We start from the raw sequence: 14714 nt of genomic DNA, 5'->3' as shown, positions 1-14714 counted from the left end.
TCTGTACACCCATCATTCTTAACACCCCTGAACTCCCTGCGTTACCATTTTGTACTAACACTGGAATCAACCCATCTAGTACCAACTCAACTGGTTTCTTTAACCATCTGGTACACCCATCTGGTACACCCATCTGTACACCATCTCTACACCCATCTGGACTCACACCCCATGCTGTTACACCCATCTGTACACCCATCTGTACAACCCATCTCTACACCCATCTGGTACACCCATCTCTACACCCATCTGGTACACCCATCTGTACACAACCATCTTCTACACCATCTGGGGAGGCACTGCAATGTATAAGCAGCCAGTTTCACGACGTCCTGACCTTATGCTATTTTTGGTGTTTTCCTTTTGCACCCGATCTTAAGCTTTCTTTTGTAATACTATATTTCCGCCATCAGCTACCGTATGACCGAAGAAATAGCTCTTCTGGAAATTCAGAAAGACAGCCGATCCACCTAACCTTTCGATTTGGATGAGACGAATTCTACTCAAATGACTCAGGCAGCACAAGGACAAAACTAACTCACCAGACAGTAATCAGGCCCTAATCCACACACCTTTGGAAGTGTAATGAAAGACGGTGATATAGAGGCCGAAGTGGGGCAGCCCTGATGAAACTACGATATAGAGCCCGACTGGGGGAAACCTGATGGGGGGGGAAACTTTACGATATAGAGCCCGATCTGTGGGGGAAACCTGAGTTAAACTACGATATCAGAAGGACGACGTGGCGGGCAACCTGATGACAACTACGATATAGAGACGACGCCGTGGGGGCAACCTGTATGAAACTCACGATATATACGAGGCCGAGCGTGGGGGCACCCTGAGGAAACTACGATATGAGGTCGACGTCGGGGGCACCCTGAGTTGAGAAACTACGAATATACGACCTGAACGTGGTGGCGCAACCTGATGAAACTACACGATTTATAGAGGGTCGACGTGGTGGGCTACCCTGAGGAAACTAAGAAATTAGAACCTTGAACGTGGTGGGCAACCTGATGAAACTAACGCTATATGAGGTCCAAACGTGGCACGGGCACCCTGAGGGAAACTAACATTATAGAACCTGACTGGGGCACCCTGAGGAAACCTATGAAGTACCTAAAGGTCAACGTGGGGGCAACCTGATGAAACTGCCGGAACATCCGATTATAGCACCTGCACGTAGAACTGTCGTGTGCAGTACCGCTGACCGTAGGAACGACTAATGAATGACAGTAGAGGCTGTGGGAACACTGATATGCCCCCCAAATCAGATCTGTCAGAGTTCAGTAGACTCAGAGTGGGCAACCTGATGAAACTACGATATAGAACCTGACGTGGGGGAAACCTGAGGAAACGACAATATAGCGATCGAAGTGGGGGCAACCTGATGAAACTACGATATAGAGCCTGACGTGGGGGCAACCTGATGAAACTACGATATAGAGGCCGAAGTGGGGACAACCTGATGAAACTACGATATAGAACCTGACGTGGGGGCAACCTGATGAAACTACAATGTTGAGGATGACGTGGGGGCAACCTGAGGAAACTACGATATAGAGGATGACGTGGGGGCAACCTGATGAAACTACGATATAGAGTATGACATGGGGGCAACCTGATGAAACTATGATATAGATGCCGACGTGGGGCAACGTGATGAAACCACGGCAACGAGTAAAAAAACAAAAACACTTCTACCCTCTGTTCTATTGGTGAATGTACAATCACTGGAGAGAAAAAAATAGATTAGCTCTGTTCTATTTGTGAATGTACAATCACTGGAGAACAAACTAGATGAGCTCGGTTCGAGACTATCCTATCAACTGGACCTGAAGAATTGTGCTTCACGGAGTCGTGGCTGAAYGAGGACATGGTTAATATAAATCTAGCTGTTTTTTCTATGCGTCGGTAGGACAGAACGTCAGCGTCTCGTAAACTCAAGGGCGGGGGTGTGTGTCTGTTTGTTAACAACAGCTAGTGCACAATCTCTAATATAAAGGAAGTCTCGAGGTTCTACTTGCCTGAGTTAGAAAACCTCATGATAAGCTGTAGACCATACTATTTACCAAGGCAGTTTTCATCTATATTTTTYGTAGCTGTATACTGACCACCAGAAACCGATGCTGGCACTAAGACCTCACTCGACGAACTATAAAGGGCTATAAGCCAACAAGAAAATGCTCATCCAGAGGCAGCGCTCCTAGTGGCCGGCGATGTTAATGCAGGAAAACGAAACTGTTTTACCAGCATGTCACCTGTGCAACTAGAAGGAAAACAGCTCTAGATCACCTTTACTCCACACACAGAGACAAATACAAAGTTCTCCCGTTTGGCAAATCTGACCAAAACCTCAAACAGGAAGTACCAGTGACACACTCAATTCGGAAGTGGTCTGATGAAGTGGATGCTAAGCTACAGGGCTGTTTTGCTAGCACAGACTGGAATATGTTTGGGGATTCATCCAATGGCATTGAGGAGTTTACCACATCAGTCAACGGCTTCATTAATAAGTGCATCGTTGAAGTCGTCCATACAGTGACCGTAAGGACACATCCCAACCAGATTACAGGCAACATCCGCACTAAGCTAAAGGTTAGAGCTGCCGCTTTCAAGGAGTGGGACACTAACCCAGGCGCTTATAAGAAATCCCGCTATGCCCTCCAATGAAACAGGCAAAGCGTCAATACAGGACTAAGATCAAATCCTACTACACTGGCTCTGACACTCATTGGATGTGGCAGGACCTGAAAACTATCACAGATTACAAACGGAAACTCAGCCATGTGATGCCCAGTGACATGAGCCTTCCAGAGAAGCTAAATGCCTTCTATGCTCGCTTCGAGACAAGCAAAACTGAACCATGTGTGAGAACACCAGCTGTTCCGAACGACTGCGTGTAAGTCACTCTGGATAAGAGCGTCTGCTAAATGACTAAAATGTAAAATGTAAATGTAAATGATCACGCCCTCTGTAGCCGATGTGAATAAGACCTTTAAACAGGTGAACATTCACAAGGCCACAGGGCCAGACGGATTAACAGGACATACTCAGTGCATGCAGTGACCAGCTGGCAATACTCTTTAAAAAAAATATATATATATATTAAGGTATTCCCAGGCGGTCTCCCATCTCAGTACTAAATACGCTTGTGGTATGGCCATTTTTTTTACCCTGGTTTCTCCCTGAATTCTCCCTCAATGGGCTTGGGAGAGGCGAAGGTCGAATCACGCATCCTCCGAATCCCAGGCTGTAGTGGCGCTGCGCCACCCAGGCCCCCCTGACATTTTCAACCTCTCCCTGACTATAATACCTACTTGTTTCAAGTAGACTACCATAGTCCTTGCGCTCAAGAAAGCCAAGGGAACCTGTCTAAATAACTATCGCCCTGTACCACACATTTGTAGCTATGAAATGCTTAGAAAGGCTGGTCGGTTTGAGAGCTTCAAGTTTCTTGGTGTCCACATCACTAAGGATCTATCATGGTCCAAACACACCAAGAGGGCACGAGAACGTCTCTTCCCCCTCAGGTTGAAAATATTTGCCATGGGCTCTCAGATCCTCAAAAAGTCCTACAGCTGCACCATCGAGAGCATCTTGACTGGCTGCATCACCTCTTGGTATGGCAAATGCTTGGCATCCGACCGCAAGGCGCTACAGAGGGTAGTGCGTACGGACCAGTGTCACWGGGGCCGAAATCCCTGCCATCCAGGACTTCTATACCAGGTGATGTCAGAAGGCCAAAAAAGGTGTCCAAGACTCCAGCCACCCAAGCTACAGACTGTTCTCTCTGCTACCACACGGCAAGCAGTACCAATGCACCAAGTCTGGAACCCACAGAACCCTGAACAGCTTCTACCCCCAAGCCATGAGACTTTTAAACAAGGCTGCTAAATAGCTACCCAGACTACCTCATCGAACATTGTTGCACTAACTCTCTTGCACTGACTACGCACACTGGACTCTACCCACACTGACACCCCGGTACACACTACAGTCGCCCACACATGCCTACGGACACCACACGCGCTGCTGCTACTGTCTATCCTGTTGCCTCGTCACTTTATCCCTCCCTATATGCATAGCTACCTCAATTACCTCGTACCGCTGMACATCGACTCGGTGCTTGTTCTCCCTGTATATAGCCATGTTATTTTGACTCTTTATTCACTGTGTATTTATTCCTTGCGTCACTATTTCCATTGTTTTCTCTCTGCATTGTTAGAAATGGACCTATAAGTATTTCACTGTTAGTCTACACCCATTGCCTACCCATCTCTGACTAGGTTTCTTCAGACTGACAGGCCCTCCATATCAGCCTGTCATAACTTYACTGACCTGATCAACATGACCAGGGAAACCGAGTGTGGTATCAGTCTGTGTAATCAAAGCAGCTCAGTTTGATCACCCTGATCCAATACCACTAACAGGTCTATCTAGTCCAATCACAAGGATACACCCTCTCTTGTCCACCAATCATCTGCTGGCTCAATGCAACACCCTCCGCCCGACATAACAGGGTCACCATGGATCTCTTTCTATGCACGTAATGTTAAACTCAATAAACTTGACTGTTTTCACCCATTTAAAATGGTATTTAGTATGTTAAGGTTGAGTTAAATCAGTGTCAGCATCCTCACCAAAAGATGATTGTCTGGGTTATGGAACATGCTGCAACAGGAATTGCTTTGTTAAGTTGCAGTTTTCCCTTCAAAAAATAGTCTGACATTGTATCAAAGTCTAACTSTGTAAATATGTAATGCTTGACTAGGCCTGACCGAGAAGACAACCACGCCTCAGAAACAATCCAGTCACGTCTCAGTTCACTAGCGGGTGGATGAATAAAAAAAATAAGAAAAACATTGTTTGAAAAATACAGGGTTTATTGGTTTTAACTGCAATCAAGTTACAAAAAGAAATCAGTTTTATATCAACTCAGAGAAATGACTAGTGAAAAACCATGGCTGGAAAAATACATTCAACAGTTTGACTTTCAGTTTACTTTCGTTTACTTTCAGTAATCCTGTTTAACATCATTCAAAACTTCAAGGAAACATGGAACAAGGAATTTAAAAACAATTTCACCATTATCTTCCATCGTTTAATAGAAAAGGCCTTAGTTAGCTACCTGGAATGTATTCAAAAGTAGGCACTTTAACAGCTGGGGCCACGCAAGTGCAAAAAACAAGACAACTTCTCCTCAAACCATTTGGTCACAGCTTTTGCTTGTAATAAAAGGGAGTCTTTTTCCTCTAAATCCCTGGTTATTGTATTACATTAACTGAGACCTTCACATAACTTTAAACCCAAAACTTCACACACTGAATCGGGATGTCCAAGTGAACATGGTGATACTCATCACGTGTTGCACCTCTTAGTTTTAGATATATGAGTCATATTTATGAAATAATCCTGTTTGGTCTACATATGGTACCAAGTTGGCCTAATCTCAAAGAATACAACAGCGAAAAGGTAATAACATTAAAGTACTGTTACTGTCAGAGAAAACATCAAAAAAAGAGTGAGCACAGGACACCTCCGGAATGAGAATGCGGCAATTATTTTTGCTAGAATTGCAGTCCAATAACAGGGAGAACAGAGAACAAAAAAATGTATACAAATAAATAAATCAACTTTTTTTTCTGCATTTTTTTGTTTTAAATTAAGTCTCATTTTGACAATGTGTAGTTGCAAACAAAAGTCATTGTAATACAATATATTAAACTGTGAAAAAAGAAATTGACAAAATGTCTTCACAATCTTTAGATTAATACCGAAGATCATAATTTAACATAAAGAAAATATATTCTATTGTTCATTATCCAGATAAATACAAAAACAAAATTAACAAAAAAATGCATATGATCACCAATAAATATGTTTCGATAAGTTAAATATGCAGTGATAAGCAAAAACTGTTTGGAAAGTTTTCAAACAAATAATCATAATAACAATAAAAATAATCAAAACCTAGAGAAAGAAGCAGAGAGATGTCATAACATCAGACTACTCCTCAAAGCCAGATTCTGATTGTAAGGGGAAGAGGAAAACTAGGATAGCTTAGAGATCCCATCTCAAGTYGCAGGAAGTATAGAAGAACTGCACCATGGGAATGCTGGAATTCCCCGCTGCCTGCGGAACGGCACAGAGGGCGGTGGGGTGGAGAGGGCGGGACAAAAATAATAATACAAACAGTCTTAAAGGTTTAATAACCAGTTAGACAATAAAGACGTCCCTCATCCTTCCTTTCCAGAAACACAACTGCCAGTGACCAACAACAGGATGGGGTGGTTTGTGGTGCAATGACACACTTGCACTGCTACACGTTCAGGAACAAAATCACAGGTGGCACCTGGCAAAACAACAAAAGTCTAACATTCTCATTGTTCATTCGTTTCCTCTCGCGTTTTGACTGAAGACATGGTAGGGTCTGTGAAGGGAGGGGAGTTAGGAGGCGGGTAACAGCAAGGAAGACATTTCTGGGGTGATTTGAAAACAAGTCACTGTATCCTTATTCTAACTAGGAACTAAATGTATATTGATTTGTGGAGAAGAGGGGTCAGGGGATGGTTGTCGAGGGGACAGGGGAGTGCCATTTCCCATTCATTATATCTTTCTGTCCTTTTTTCAAGGGCGGCGTGGATAAGATACATTAAATAGCTGCCGTCTAGTCGTCAGAGACGGAGAGGCGGCTGAAGATTGGGAGGCGTCTGTTGGCATCCAGGCTGGGGGATTCTGACCCACTGAGACTGCCCCCCGAGCTGCTCTGGTACCCCTCCTGGTCCGACAGAGAGTCCTGGGGCGGGCTGGACGGAGATGCAAAAATCTGGGTGGGGGACTCCGACATGGGCCTGAAGAAGTAGGGGGTGTTGTTCTGGGACGGGGGTGCAGGGGCTTTGGGATCAGTCCCCACGTGGTCTCCGGATCCAAGGCTGGGGCCGAACAGATTGGCCAGCTCCTGGCTGGAGTACGTGAAGAGGTTGGAGCTCGGCCACTCAGGTATCTCGTCCGGAGAGAACATTGGTGGAGGGGTGACGGAGGTGGGGCTGTCCCCTCCTCTCAGTCCCCCAGAGCTGGGGAACCCTGCRAAGCTGTAGCTGTGCTGCAGACGAGGACGCTCCAACTTATTGGAGGAGAGAGGAGAGTAGGAGGAGCAGGATGAGGGGGAGGGAGGGGGTCCACGGCGCTCCTCTGCGTTGTGGATAAAGTGACAGCGAGGACCGTAGGGGCAGAATCCGATTGTGTGGAAGGTACGACACAGCTCGGTTTTGTATTTAGGGTGGCGGCTGAGAGAACGCAGCTCGTGGAAGCCATGGGCGAACTGACACTTGTCGCCGTACTTACAGGCTCCGTTCTCCTCAAACGGCCGGCACAGCTCCGTCTTGTAGCGACTGGAGTTGACCTGGCTCTGCTGCTGGCTCAGGGCTCCTAGGCTGGTAGGACTAGCAGGCCCCAGGCACTGGTGTAGGAGCCTCTCACCCGTCTCGGAGAAAGAGCGGTCCCTCATGCGATTCTCCTTGTTGCTGCTACCACTTCCAATAAACCCTGAGGCGATGGAGCAGGAGGAGTGGTCTATGGTCTTCAGGCTGTTAAGGAACTGGTTCTGGTTGAACTTGGAGCTGGGGTTATGGTTGGGGAGGGTGACAGAGTGGCGTCTCTTGTATACTGACAGCCCACAGCCCAGCGAGGGGGTCCCCACAGCCTTCCTGTCCAGCAGGGCTCCGGTGGGGTTGGTGATAGACATGGGGATGTTGGTGGATATCGGATGATGGGGGGCGCTCAGTAAGTTGTTGTTGTAATTCAGCATCTTGTCGTTCTGGAAAATTACACATTTGGAATATTAAGTCTACATTCAATASAAAATAATAAGTAGTTTAACAATTCACGTTAGTCAATAAAGCAATTTTATCCTACAAATTATGATAATGGACACTGAAATGGCTTTGATTTCATAAAGGGAGGGAAAACGTCTACAAGAAATCCCTGAATGACTACTGTTGATGTTCGTTTTGCTTTAAATCCTCTGGTGATGCAGGCCTATAGAACAGAACTGACAGACTTTTCACACCACTTCGATACAAACTGATTTTCGTAACCGGTTAAGAGGGCATTTTTGCTAAGCATAACCTCCGTCTCCTATCCTACTACGTTAATTATCCCAAACGGCTACGAAAAAGTAACTTCGGTATCGAAGTGGCGTAAAAACAGTGTTACCCTCGAACAGAACAGCTGGTTTGGCAAGTTGCCCTACAAAGGAATGTGCGCGCTGCGAGTCTGGTCTGGTTACAAAGAAGCTGCTGCATCTCTGAATTTGAAATGAAAACGTAGTTTGAGGGCACTCAACGGGAAGGCATTATGTTAGTAGGCTAGTAAGGACGTTCTCTTCAAATAACATTCTCAATCAATAATATAGATGTTGATGGCTGGGTAATTGATGAAAGATTAAAAAGCGTGTGTTGCCTCTTACACAAGGTTAATTCGTATAAAGTTAACTTTATGTAGACCTTTTATGCGCAAAGACCAACTAAATATATTTATTAACTTCAAACAGAAAGTTCAGAAGTTGCTAAAAACAAATCATAACATTTCAATTAAATACAGTAGCTGTCTACAACAATCAATGCATTTAATTCATACTATATATCTAGATATTAGATTTTTCTTCGCCTTTCAATATAATTGGCAACCAGTACGTTTCAATAAAATGTATCAAATTACTGCACATCATAATCATTGGTTAGGGGTTTCAATGTTAACTAGCTAACGTTAGTTTCASGAACGAGCCTTATTGAACGAATGTAACATCATGACAAATAGACATCTGATTCATGTAGCTAGTTAGCTAACGATTCTGCGTTTAACTTATCCAATGTATCCAGCTGCACAATAAAACACGTTTCAATCATTAGAGCCAACTGTTGCCATTGAATTAAATAATGAATTGCAAACCCTCGTGGTTAACACTTTTGACTACTGTGGTGCAAAAGTAGCAGCAGACTAGCAATTTATCCATTTTAACAGAGTCTGACTCACTCTTAATGGATATTAGCAATCAAACAAGGAAACGAACGATAGTCAACAAAGTAAAAAATCACAACACGAGACAGCATGCACGTCATGGAACTCACTATCGCGCAAGTTTCCATAACTAGGCAGTTTGCAAGATAAAGTTCGAGTTATGATCATATCAAACCAATGTTACTGCATCACTTTTATAATATTAATCACAACAAAAAGGGTACACATGTCAAATGAACCAACCGCAAACTAGCCTCGTTAAATGTCGAATACCACTACTGACGTGGCTCCAATAGCTAATAACGTTGGCTAGCCTAGAAAAAAAGCGAGTAGATAACTTCTGTACCTTGTTCATTACTTCGCTGAAATCGTAGAAAGGCGAAACCACTGCGGTGGTCATCTTGGCTGCGTAGAAAATACAATCTAAAAGTAGTAAAAATAATATATATATATATATATATATATATATATATTTTTAAATTGAAGTTACAGACTATGGTGAGTTCTGATTTGTAAACTTATTTTGCCCTAACTAATAGATCACCCCCTCTGCACTGCAGCAGCCCAGTACGTTTGCTTTATAATCGCGTGCAGGAGGAGCTTGTAGTGACGGGGCGGTTCTTAGATCGACTCTTTTTTTTGAGGGGACAAGAAACTTACACCAGAACTTTGCAAACTTTCTCGCAGGGCACATTCACAATGTTGCATTGGTTTTGCATGGCTGAGGCACTCAACCGTAAATAGGATCTACACTAAAGAAACACAAAGAACAAGGTTAATAGAGCATAGCATTATTTCATCCAAGTTTTAAAAACAAACTGTAATGCATTATTCTTTTCACTCTCATGTATTTCAGTCAGCAGAATGACGAAACAATTCAATGTATGGGAATCAGCCAGGTTGGCACAATGYCAACTAAACAGTGTTCTATGCCAAAATGCAGATTTGCACTTCCAGAAACACTCGTGACTGATCCAATGTAAGTGTTAGTCATCAGCCTAAACCCTTCATTGCATCAGGTAGCCTTGGTCTGGCAACGGTAGGCTAGGCTTACTGACTATYGTTTGTTCAAAGGTACAGGTTTTCCAAACAAGTAATGTAGTAAACCTAGCAGCCTACTTTTCCCATGTTTTTAAATCATAATAAACCACATACATGTCCTTGCTTATAGGCCTACTTTATTGCAATTTGTGGGTGACGCAACTTCACAGTCTTAGGCAGACAGTCTTTGATTGTTTATGCTCTCTCTCTCTCCCTACATAGTACCCTCAGGCTCCCTTCTGCTCTCACCCCCCCCCCCCCCCCCCCCCACACACACACACACACACACACACACACACACACTGTCATTAATTGACTCTTAATTGTAGGCTTTCACAGTGAGGGGACTTTCCAATTCTATTCATGCAGTTTAACCCTTACCTACCTTGCTCAACAATACACACACACAATTATTTTATATATTTTTTTACATTTAACCTTTATTTAACTAGGCAACACAGCACAGCACAACACAGCACAACACAGCACAGCACAGCACAGCACAGCACAGCACAGCACAGCACAGCACAGCACAGCACACATGTAAATCAGCCTGCAGCCTTGGCTCAGTTTACAATGAAATCCTCCACTTTTACTTGAAATGCACTGACTGCTCCCTGATGATTGAACAGGACGTTTCATTGGTAGTTGTAGCATGGGGAAACATACGCACTATTCTAACTTCTATTCAGTGCAGATTTAGTGTTTAAGATCTTTATTTGCACCATAGATGTAGGCTACATATACACTATATATACAAAAGTATGTGGACACCACTTCAAATGAGTGAATTTGTCTTTTTCAGCCACACTCGTTGGCCGGGGACTTTAATGCAGGGAAACTTAAATCAGTTTTACATAATTTCTATCAGCGTGTTAAATGTGCAACCAGAGGGGAAAAAAATTCTAGAACACCTTTACTCCACACACAGAGACGCGTACAAAGCTCTCCTTCAACCCTCCATTTGGCAAATCTGACCATAATTCTATCCTCCTGATTCCTGCTTACAAGCAAAAACTCAAGCAGGAAGCACCAGTGACTCAGTCAGTAAGAAAGTGGTYAGATGAAGCAGATGCTAAGCTACAGGACTGTTTTGCTAGCACAGACTGGAATATGTTCCTGGATTCTTCCRATGGCATTGAGGAGTACACCACATCAGTCATTGGCTTTATCAATGAGTGCATCGAGGACGTCGTCCCCACATTGACTGTACGTACATACCCCAACCAGAAGCCATGGATTACAGGCAACATTCACACTGAGCTAAAGGGTAGAGCTGCCGCTTTCAAGGAGCGTGACTCTAACCCGGGAGCTTATAAGAAATCCCGCTATGGCCTCCGACGAACCATCAAACAGGCAAGCAACAAAGRAGATGATTGTGGACTACAGGAAAAGGAGGACAGAGCACGCCCTCATTCTCATCGATGGGGCTGTAGTGGAGCAGGTTGAGAGCTTCAAGTTCCTTGGCGTCCACATCACCAACAAACTAACATGGYCCAAGCACACCAAGACAGTCATGTAGAGGACACACAAAACCTATTCCCACTCAGGAGACTGAAAAKATTTGGMMTGGGTCCTCAGATCCTCAAAMRGTTTTACAGCTGCACCATCGAGAGCATCCTGATGGGTTGCATCACTGCCTGGTATGGCAACTGCTMGGCCTCYGACCRCAAGGCACTACAGAGGGTAGTGCATACGGCCCAGTAYATCACYRGGGCMAAGCTKCCTGCCATCCAGGACCTCTATACCAGGCGGTGTCAGAGGAAGGCCCTAAAAATTGACAAAGACTCMAGCCACCCTCGTCATAGACTGTTCTCTCTGYTACCGCATGGCAAGCGATACCAGAGCGCCAAGTCTAGGTCCAAGAGGCTTCTTAAAAGCTTCTGCCCCCAGGCCATAAGACTCCTGAACAGCTAATTAAAAGGCTACCTGGACTATTTGTATTACCCCCCCCCCACCACCTTCTACGCTGCTGCTACTCTCTGTTATTATCTATGCATAGTCACTTTAATAACTCTACCTACATATACATGTTATCTCAATTACCTCGTCACCGGTGCCCCAGCACAATGGCTCTGTACCGGTACCCCCTGTATATGCCCTGCTATTGTTATTTACTGCTGCTCTTTAATTATTTGTTCTTCTTATATCTTACTTTTTAATTTTGCACTTACATTTTTTATTTTTTATTAAACTACGCCGTTGGTTAAGGGCTTGTAAGTTAACATTTCACTGCAAGGTCTACATATGTTGTATTCGGCGCATGTGACAAATAATATTTCATTTGATTTGATTTGACAGGTGTGTATATCGCCTGTCCTTACTACCGAGTTCCAAACTGCCTCTGGAAGCAACGTCAGCACAGAAACTGTTCGTCGGGAGCTTCATGAAATGGTTCTCCATGGCTGAGCAGCCACACACAAGCCTAAGTTCACCATCCACAATGCCAAGCGTCGGCTGGAGTGGTGKAAAGCTCGCCACCATTGGACGGAAGCAGTGGAAATGCACTCTCTGGAGTAATGAATCACGCTTCACCATCTGGCAGTCCAACGGACTAATCTGRGTTTGGCGGATGCCAGGAGAACGCTACCTGCCCCATTGCATAGTGCCAACTGTAAAGATTGGTCGAGGAGGAATAAGGGTCTTGGGCTGTTTTTCGTGGTTCTGGTTAAGCCCCTTAGTTCCAGTGAAGGGAAATCTTAACTCTACAGCATACAATGACATTCTAGACGATTCTGTGCTTACAACTTTGTGGCAACAGTTTGGGGAAGKCCCTTTCCTGTTTCAGCATGACAATGCACACATGTACAAAGCGAGGTCCATACAGAAATGGTTTGTCCAGATCGGTGTGGAAGAACTTTATTGGCCTGCACAGATCCCTGACCTCAACCGCCTTGGAATACCTTTGGGATGAATTGGAACGCCGACTGCGAGCCAGGCCTAAACGCCCAACATCAGTGCCCGACCTCACTAATGCTCTTGTGGCTGAATGAAAGCAAGTCCCCACAGYAATGTTCCAACATCTAGTGGAAAGCCTTCCCAGAAGAGTGRAGGCTGTTRTAGCGGAAAAGGTGGGACCAAGTCCATATTAATGCCCATGATTTTGGGATGAGATGTAGCGTATGTTGTAGGGCTTCATCAGTGGGAGTAGGCTACAATATTGTCACTTYGGCAAACAGTGACCATAGGAATTGTCAAGACAGCACAAACAGATTTGTAATCAGGCTAATAATATCTAGTAATATTGTAATCTTCTCTCCTTGTTACATCATGTMATTTACAGATAGGTAGGTTTTGGGCCTATAACCTGATACCACAGTGATCTCATCAAGTCCAGACACATAACAGGCAGACACAATGAAGATGTGTGTATGTAAAAATAACTAGGCAATGTGTAATCTTATATACAAAGGAGGAGGAGGGGAGGAAGGGGAGCAGGGAAATAATGATAACATGGCTATATATCGGGAGTAGACTGTCACCATGGTATCATAAGGAGCAGAATATCAACATGGCTATATACAGGAGTAGAATATAACATGCTTATATATAGGGGAGTAGAATATAACATGGCTATATCATAGCGGGAGTAGAAATTATAACATGGTTATAAGACGGGAGATAATATAACATGCTCATATACAGGGAGTAGACTGTAACCATGGGCTATCATTAAGGAGCAGAATCATAACATGGCTATATAAAAGGAGTAGAATATAACTGGCTATATATAGGGAGTGAATATAACATGGTTTTATAAGGGAGTAGAATATAACATGGCTAATATATGGAGTAGAATATAACATGGCTATATATAGGGAGGAGAATATAAATGGCTATATATATGGGAGTAGAATTAACTGGCTAAATATATAGGGAGTAGCATAATACATGGCTATATAGGGATAAGAATTACAATGGAATCATTAGGGCAGTAGATATAACAATGGCTTTATATAGGGAGTAGAATAAACATGGCAATATATAGGAGGAGATTATAACATGGCTATATATATGGAGTGCATATACACATGGCAATAGTATAGGGAGTAGAATATAACTGGCTCATATATATGGGAGTAGAATCATAACCACGCTTTATAACGGGCGTAGAATATAACAATGTGGCTATATATATGGAGTAGAATATAACATGGCTATATATAGGGAGAGAATATAATGGCTATCTATATGGAGTAGAATATAACATGGCTTATTAGGGAGTAGAATATACATGCTTTATAAGGCGAGTAGAATATAACAAGCAATGGCATATATGGGAGTTAGAATTCAACATGGCTTATTATTATAGGGAGTCAGAATATAACATGGCTTATATAATATGGGAGTAGAATATACATGGCCTTTTATATAGGGAGTAGAATATAACATGGCTTATATATAGGAGTAGAATATAACCCGCTATAATATAGGGATATGAATATAACATGGCTATATCAATATAGGGAGTAGAAAGATATATTAACATGGCTATATATAGGGAGTAGAAATAATAACATGGATATATATATATAGGGATTAGAATATCCTGGGATCAACTATATAGGGAGTCAGACGGTAACTAAGTTGAGATGTGCAAGGGTATGATGTATTTGAAAACAGTAAGCGGCGCTGGTAGAGGTTGTTAA

The 14714-nt window shown here is 43.5% G+C and overlaps 1 protein-coding gene across 1 annotated transcript; it reads right to left on the bottom strand.

The window, feature by feature from the left end:
- Window positions 1-6046: 6046 nt before the first annotated feature.
- Window positions 6047-9577, bottom strand: LOC112070159 (mRNA decay activator protein ZFP36L1). Its single transcript, XM_024137571.2, has 2 exons — window positions 9371-9577; window positions 6047-7822 (listed from the first exon to the last, which is right to left on the bottom strand). The coding sequence occupies exons 1-2, from the start codon at window positions 9422-9424 to the stop codon at window positions 6674-6676; spliced, it is 1203 nt and encodes a 400-aa protein (XP_023993339.1). The 5' UTR covers window positions 9425-9577; the 3' UTR covers window positions 6047-6673.
- Window positions 9578-14714: the final 5137 nt, after the last annotated feature.

Source organism: Salvelinus sp. IW2-2015, unplaced genomic scaffold, assembly GCF_002910315.2.
Source record: "Salvelinus sp. IW2-2015 unplaced genomic scaffold, ASM291031v2 Un_scaffold1241, whole genome shotgun sequence".
NCBI classification, from domain to species: Eukaryota; Metazoa; Chordata; class Actinopteri; order Salmoniformes; family Salmonidae; genus Salvelinus; species Salvelinus sp. IW2-2015.
This window is presented reverse-complemented; position numbering and strand designations above follow the sequence as displayed.